We start from the raw sequence: 8,223 nt of genomic DNA on the forward strand, positions 1-8,223 counted from the left end.
AGAACAATAGGATTCGACATCAAGGTCAGCGGCCTGATTTCCAGCCAAGAAACGTTTTCTTATCTCTGAATCACGCGTGGTCAAGTTTTCGCCGTGGCGCCATCATCCACTGCACGGGGATATCATATAATCAAATCGGATAACACTGAGCCCGCAAATAAGAGGTGCATCAAAGTCTGTGGTTTCTCTACAGGTCTGCTTGAAGCTACAATACTAGATCAGCAGAAAATGGAAAGGACATATTTCGAAAACAATCCCATAGTCTAGAACTCATACAGTAGAATGCAGCGGATCAAGACCAAAGGCAAGTCTTTGCGACTGCGCTTCGTCGATATAGCATTCTACTTCGAATCATTGGTGTTTGTGGATGGCGGGTTGGTTCCGCCCAGACTCTTCTGAAGTTCAGATTCTTCTCGACTGTCTTCTCCCCCCTGAGACGACCCTGTAAGCGACGGGGCTACATCCCCTGCCTCACAAGCTTGGTCCACAAGATGAACGACGAGCAATCTGAGGGCTTCCTCAACGACCGGGAGGCACATCCACCTCTCCAAGCTATCCTTGTCTCCGGAGGTGTTGGACTCCATAATGAAGGTGACCTGGTAGAGAGAAGTGATCCTATCGAATCGCCACACCAGGTCCTTGTCAATCCTCAAAGCGTTGGGGTTCGCCGCTGCATTTTTGGCTTGTAAAGCCTGCTTGCTGCCGGGCCATCTGATTTCAAGATAGATCAGGTACCTGTTCGAGACAGTTTCCCCGTCCAACCCCATATACATGTGGGCGATCGGGCCCCGGGAGTCACCCAGATTGGAGTCCGTCTGGTATTTGTGTGTGCGCATGATTTGTCGAACACTTTCGATTTGGATTGCGAATTCCTGCGATAATTTGAATACACAAGGACGTGTGGTGTACTATCTATACTACGGTCTCGCCATATATACTGCTCCGAAAGCCAATCTTACGCGACATGAGGCAGCAAAGCGAGAGGTGTCGATCATGCTTCTCGAAGGCAACTTTAGCTGTGATCTTTTGTTTCAATTACGCCATACACACAGCCCGCAGGCCCTGCTGCTTATGATAGTAGGCTGCGACAAGGGGGCTGTTTGAGTTCATCAAAGGAAGATGAGACACGGTGCAACGCCAGTCATCCTCGCAAGTAGTCGAGTCACCTGATAGGCATTGAGAGAGCACATCATATAACGTTCTTGATCGATAAACAAGCGATCAAGGGTTCACTGGTGTCTGTTCCACTTTGTGCGGGAATAGGCGGAGATATGGTATGTGATGACTCTCGACTACGAATAAAGATCATTTATTCGACAAGTTTTAGTCCCTTTGTTTCAATTCCATTGTTGTGGCTCCTCAAGCCATTTCTACTAGCTGTTGCTGGTTTGCAGGCTCGACTCGCACAATTGTAGCCTGGTACGCTTGTCATGGTATAATCAATCGATCTGTCTGGGTTCGCATACATACCGGCTTGTCGTGCCTGTCTCGTGCGATCTCATTACTATACCAGTTGCCGCTTTACCGATTTGCAAACGATCACCTGGTGTGATTACAGTTTTTTGCAATCTCGTCAGAAGAGACGCGCGAGCGGAATGCATAGCGCGATTCTGTTGATCGATATTCGCTGTGCGATTCTAGTCCCCTATAACCCCCAGTAGGCGCCTTCCTTTTCCCTTCTTATCTTGAGCGATCAGATCAGTCTTGGTATCTCGGGACAGAGATCCAGGTGGGCCGACACCCGCTCGTCGTTAGGTCACCCTTAAGGTCATCGGATTATGTAGCTTTTCCTGCTTCTCGCGCCGCATCGATCGTGACCCTTAGATTCACTATAATATGGATCTCTCCCTGATTATACCCTCCTCCCTTGCTCCATTATTGTGCTGCTTGTATAATCAATCTAAACAGCAGAGCGGACAGAGGTCCAAAAGTGTGGTCAGCACCGACAGAGTACAGTTGCCACTCGAATGGCGCGCGCCATTACAGTACTAACATGCAGCGCCTTAAGATCGCGATCTCTCGAGGGATGTGATATCCGTTCGTGAGTGAGGATGTGCTTCATGCATTTCGTCGAATGAGGGGTCTGCTCACATGCTTAGCTGTCAAGAAGATATCTAGCTTGATTGCGATGTACAAGTATGCAATCGATCTAACTATGGCAATCTTCTTCAAGAGCAATCCGATATACTGGCTCAGCACCGCTCGACACGAGATGATCGGATTGTGGTCAGCCATAGCGATCACAGTATGTCAAATTATCTCCGCCAATGCCACGATTGCCACTTTGAAAAATACGATGAACTCAGGTGACATCAATGTGATAGTTGTGATAGTCGACGCCACCCAGAAAATGCAGCCACGAGGCACCAAGAGCTAAAACAAGTCACATGGTACCACCCTAATCCTCATCTCTCCAGTTACTCTGCTCGTCAGCGGTATGGTGTTGAATTGGGCTAACTGTAGCGATTCTGTCAGCCTCTTACTTGTCACCGGTGAACCCTTCAAGCTTGTACGGCTTGTCCCAAACCTTTCCCACTAGGGCAACCGTGGAATCCAACCCGGTATCCCCCTCATCCTGAACATCTTGCGGATTCTCTCCAGCCCTGATCCGGATGATAGCTTCACGGCTCAGATTGGCTGCATCACACATCGAACGGAACACTGAGTTGGGTTTGTCAAACAGACTGAATCACTTGTCTGGTTAGCCAAAGTTAGCTCAGAATTTGAAGGGGAGACTCACCAAAGTGGGTGGTCAAATTCAGCAATCTGGCCTGCATCCAACACTAACACCTTGTCGTAGAATGCCTGGCCATCAAAATTGAAATGAGTCAGCATGCAGAGGCTGGCTTGGATGCAGAACTAATCTTGTATTCACAATAGTGGATAGCCGATGAGCAATACACAACAGGGTTGTATTGCAAAATTCCTTCCTGATACAACCTTGAATGACTGCATCGGTTTCAGGGTCCACACTGCTGGTAGCTTCATCAAGCAACAGGACACGTGAATTCTTGACAAGCGCCCGACACAGAGCAACTGAATTGTTTGGCTGTTTAGCCAAGGTTGTATGCTACACAATGGTCAAGGAGCTCACCAAGTTGACGTTCTCCACCCCTATCAATATTGATAAGATTCAAGACAGCTGAATGAGCAGTAGCAATGCTTCTGGTATCTACTCAACTTACGAGAAGTTCTCGCCATCATCATTGACCACTGCATCCAGTTGAAACTTCCTATAGCGTTCTATATCTGATCCAGCTCGAAGTTGAGAAGTGGATGGCACCAGACCACAGCGATGCAGAGCTTCGTGAAGTTCTGAGTCTGTTTTGATCCCTGTGGGGTCCAGGTTTTCTCTCATTGTTCCAGAGAACAGAAGAGTATTCTGTGGTAGTGCTGATAGTTGGGACCGCAGTGTGTCCAAGCCCATGATCCTAAGGTTGTATCCATCAATTTTGATGCTTCCCTCTGACAATTCCACAATTCTAAACAACACTTGAGCCAAGGAACTCTTGCCTGCTCCAGTTCCTGTGGTATCATGAGCAACTGTATCAGCTTCTAGTTGCCATCTTCTAAGCTGGTTTGATCGACTTACGCCCCACAATCCCCACCTGTACGTTGTTTTGTAGCATGGGATCAACAAGAGATCAAATCAGGTGAGTTAAGAGCTTACCTTTTCCCCAGGTTGAGCCTCAAAGGTGAGACCCTTCAGAACAAGTGGCAGATCAGGTCGATAGCGCATCTGGACATTGTCAAAGACAACATGTCCTTTTTGAGGCCACTCTGCTGGAGGATCAAGCTCCAAGCGTGAAGCTGCTTCACGTTTCAGGTCAATGTAATGCAGAACCTGTTGTGCAGATATCTATGAGTGGTTGAAGATCGATCAAGGATCATAGTGACTTACCCTCTCAGCAGTATTCATATCTTGCTCGGCCTGGACAGCATAATGCACCATCTGGCCAAAGACTTGAGCCGTTATAATGGAGTATGTCAAAACAACTCCAAGCTTGATGGGGTCCACCTGATTCCTCAATCCTACCCCAAATAGACCAATACCTAAGACTAGAAGAGCGCCCAGACTATCAAGTCTCAGTACAAGCCACTGGCGAGCAGCCACAATGAGATATTCTGTGCGCAAGTGGTGATCCACTGCCAAACGGAGCCTTTGGAGGAATTGATCCTGCATACCATGAGCCCGGATAGTTGACAGCCCGTCCAATTGCTCACCAAATGAGCTGTAGATTAGTGATTCCTGTAGTGATTCCAAGCGCTTGATCTCACGGGAGGACCGATTGAAGAATTTGCCAACCAGGATGTAAATGAGTGCAAGGGGTAGAAAGAGGATCCCTAAGAGCGGATAAGTATAAAGTACTAAGAAAAATGTCCCCATGATTGCGGCAAAGTTGACCAAGACGGAGTACCATAGATAGGTGAGCCAATCATCCAGCTTCTCAACATCTTCTGTGAGGCGATTGATGATCCTGCCAACAGGTGTTGCATCATGGAAAGATATTGGCGAGCGCAAAACACTTGTGAGTGCACCATCAAACATGATGAAAGAGGCCCGGATTCCAGCAATGAAAAGTGCGTAGCTTGATCCAAAAGTACAGAGTGTATTCGCTGCACCAAAGGTTGCATATAGAGCCATATATTTGCCTTGACTGAATCCTGGGATTGACTGCCCGCTCCAGAACCCCAGGAAAAGCGTGTTCAACACAGAGCATGTTTCGCCCAAGATCAAGGTAAAGATTGATATGGCGAACCACCATTCTTTGCTCATTACGCGTGCGTAAGCAATGTATGTTCTCCATGAAATACTGCCAATCTTCCGCTCTTCATCCATGATCAATTTGGTGGTAGAGGGCAAGTGTTGAAGCTGGTTGTCAGGGACCTGGGCTGCTCCAGTATCAAGGTCGGTGGTCTCTTTGAGTCTACTGTCCGCCTGTCCATTTCCATGGTCTGCCATGAGCTTCTGTAATATACCACGAGTGCTGGACAGCTCCTTGTATGTTCCCTGCTGGACTATATGTCCTTCTTCCATGACTAAAATCAGGTCTGCATCTGGTAATACTTCCAGGTGGTGTGTCACAAGGATGCGGGTTTTGCTTCCAAGTGCTCCTTGTCCTAAAATGCATTTTTTGACCAGATGAGCTGAAACATGACTGTCCACTGCAGCCAGTGGGGAATCTAGCAGTACAATGTCTGCGTCATGATACACTGCCCGTGCAAGCGCAATTCGAGCCTTTTGACCTCCTGATAAGTTGATTCCACGCTCTGTGTTCAAGCAGTGTTGTCAGGTGATTCCTAGCTACAGACAATCCTAAGCACTTCACTCACCTCCTATCTCAGTCTCCAGACCGTCTTGCAGCTGTTCTATATCTCTCAACAAAGCACAACATGTGATGGCATTTGCAAGCCTTGCTTCATCTGGATTCTCATCATTAAATGTGATGTTCTCCCTTAGAGTAGAGTTCTGTATCCATGAATGTTGGGCTACATAGCTCAATGTCCCTCCAAGCTCTGAAGTGCCCTTTGTCTGTCGCATCTCACCAATCAAGGCAGCCATGAGAGCACTTTTGCCAGACCCAATGCGGCCAACCACACAGACAAATGCTCCTCGTGGGATGGTCAAGTTGATATTCTTCAACGTGAATGGGGAGTGAAGCATTTGTTGATCCGTAGGTTCCTCTGTATCCACTAAAGATGAACCCCGGCTCTCTTGTGCCTTCACTGCCTTGGCAGCCTGTTTGGCAGCAGCCTTCTGCTTCTTTGCCTCTTTTTCAGCTTTCCGATCCTTGCCTGCAATTTCATTCTTCTTGCTACTATTGGATTGCTCTGAAGATTCAAATGTGAAGTCCCCATCAACCTTGATTGCAAACTTTGCATGTGGGTTACTCGTGATGTGCCCTCTGTTGTGTCCAGCATACTCTTCAGCCAAGAGAATATCTGAGAGGCGTGTCAGCGCAACCCACGCATCAGTCAGGTTGGCAAAGGACGCTGGCAGGTTCTGTAGCGGTGTTTGGATGATGTTGAACAATTGAAATGCTGAGAAGATCACTGCGGGCTTCAATTCATGTCCAGACATTCCGTAGGTGATGAATGATAATACTGCAGCAAGTGTTGGCAAGAATGTCATGGTAGCAAGTACCATGCTAATGACAAAAAGTACAGTCAATCAGCTTGACATTGGATTGTGATCAAGCTCTGGGCTGACCTTCGATTCCAGACATTAACTTTGAGCCGACCAAGCTCTTTCTCACGTATCTTTATGATACGCTCTGAAAAGAAGGCTTCATAGGCATACAGTTTGATCTGGCGGATTGATTTGAATATCTCGCTCAGAAGCCTCAATCGTTCATCGATAAACTTCATTTGTTCCTGACGACTGCCAATGAGCTGATTCATCATTGCAGTCAAGATGGGTGATGATGCAAACAGTACGCCCACGCCAACCAAGGCGCTGTACTTCAGGTTGTAGATCAAAAGCGCACAGCCTGCTATGATGGCGATTGGTTCCACAATAACATCGATCAAGCTGGTGCTACCTGAATCCACAAAGCTGGCATCACCAGCCACTGCACTTGTCAGTCGACCAGAAGTTTGTTTGACCCGTGATCTTGTGGAGAGCTGCATTGATTTGCAAGAGATTTGATCGATGATAGCTATACGTAGTAGGGATCCGGCAAAGGTTGACCGGTATTCATACACCCCATTGAGTAAGAATGAGACTTGTTGCATGGCAGCCAAACCAATGGCCAAGCCAAACCCAATTCCTAGTTGCTTTGGTTGATGCAAGTTGACCCGTTCGGCATCCGTAGCTTTGCTCCACGCATGGGATTCTGAGACAAACTGTATCAATTCCTTGACCACCACAGAAGAAGCGATAATGATCCCACCTGGGAAACATGGCAATGGTGATCAAATCGCACCTTGCGGCTAGAGATTATTATCAGACTCACGTGAGACTAGTTTAGCCACAAGTGATACCACAAAGTCCTGGCGTACTGTACAGAGGCAAGACCAAAACAGTCGCATCGAGTGGCTCCGAGCAGCTGATTTGTGATACTTCTTTGAAGATATTGAGGCTGGTACACTCTTTTTCTTGGAAAAGAGAAGTCGTATCCATGTCCAGCAACCAGTGTTTGGCGACGATATTTTCTCTGCGTGCCCAGTTGAGGTGGCTGTCAGATCAATCTCGGTGCCTGGCCAATCCACTGGAAGCATCATCTGCGGAAGGGTTTGCGAACCTGTGGTCTTAACCTCCTCCTGAGGGCTGATTTTCTGCAATGCATCCCCATCCGGATCGATAACAACCTCAGCTTTGGCGGTTTTGGTCTGAGTCCCCTCGCTATTCGAGCAAGGCTTGCAGTATGCCGCATCAATGTGGCTATACTTGTTGTAGAAATTGTGTGCCAGAAGGTTTGATTGGTAATAACATAATCTTTCATCCTCAAGCCTCCAAAGATCGGTCAATTGTAACGGTCTTGAGTACCCAATCTGTAAGCACCAGAACACATTGTGATTTAGCGGTGAGTCTTTGGTCCCAAACTCCACCTGAAACTGACCTGCAGAAACGGGTGAAGCCAGGAGAAAGTCAATTGGGAGAGGAAATTGCTTTTCCATTCAGGAGAGACGGTATGATTTTGGTCGAGCGGTGGGGCTGGCTTGGTATGAAAGCTGAAAAACCCCATGACTTGCAGTTTGAGGGTGTGGATGGACGAGAAAGAGCTTGAGGGGATGTGATCCGAAATTCGGGGTGTGGATGTGTGTGTGTAGTAGTTCGAAGTTGTGCTACGTTTCGATTGTGTAATGATCGTTTGTGGATCCTTGGGGTCGAAGAATGTATCCCGCTGACCAGCTCTACCTTATATGCGACACTCATAGACGATCGGATAAAGGATAACTGAAACGGGCCGCTTCCTTGCGATCGTCGCCCAGGACAAAGGAATCATGAGCCCTTGCTCCCTTGCCCCTTCCCGCCTCTCCTTGACTCGCTCATAGATTCGGTTCCGCCGCTTCGTAGTCCGGCGAAAAGGTCTCTACATCACAGGCAATTCTGCAAATCAATCCCAGAGCAATGAGTTGTTCAACGCACATCAGTTTAAGCATAGCAGACATATCATGAAAGCCTTTGGTCCTGTCGTGCGCTGCGGTCTCACTCCAACACCAGGCTCAGTGCTACCGCGTTCAGGATCCTGTCGCGCACGTCGGTCGAACTGAGGATGA

General features: G+C 47.8%; 1 protein-coding gene across 1 annotated transcript; it reads right to left on the reverse strand.

Annotated features, from left to right (window-relative positions):
* Window positions 1-1,309: 1,309 nt before the first annotated feature.
* On the reverse strand, window positions 1,310-7,688 carry HD553DRAFT_329833 (multidrug resistance-associated ABC transporter; the record flags this gene model as incomplete). Its single annotated transcript, XM_046181940.1, has 19 exons — window positions 1,310-1,424; window positions 2,559-2,684; window positions 2,741-2,805; window positions 2,876-3,036; window positions 3,095-3,114; window positions 3,186-3,525; window positions 3,593-3,608; window positions 3,671-3,844; window positions 3,902-3,952; window positions 3,995-4,076; window positions 4,101-4,146; window positions 4,186-5,271; window positions 5,335-6,105; window positions 6,183-6,230; window positions 6,258-6,542; window positions 6,567-6,893; window positions 6,976-7,062; window positions 7,092-7,494; window positions 7,563-7,688. The coding sequence occupies 19 exons, from the start codon at window positions 7,686-7,688 to the stop codon at window positions 1,310-1,312; spliced, it is 4,329 nt and encodes a 1,442-aa protein (XP_046033781.1).
* Window positions 7,689-8,223: the final 535 nt, after the last annotated feature.

This window comes from Filobasidium floriforme (assembly GCF_021052385.1).
Source record: "Filobasidium floriforme strain CBS 6241 chromosome Unknown HD553scaffold_23, whole genome shotgun sequence".
In the NCBI taxonomy this organism is placed as follows: Eukaryota; Fungi; Basidiomycota; class Tremellomycetes; order Filobasidiales; family Filobasidiaceae; genus Filobasidium; species Filobasidium floriforme.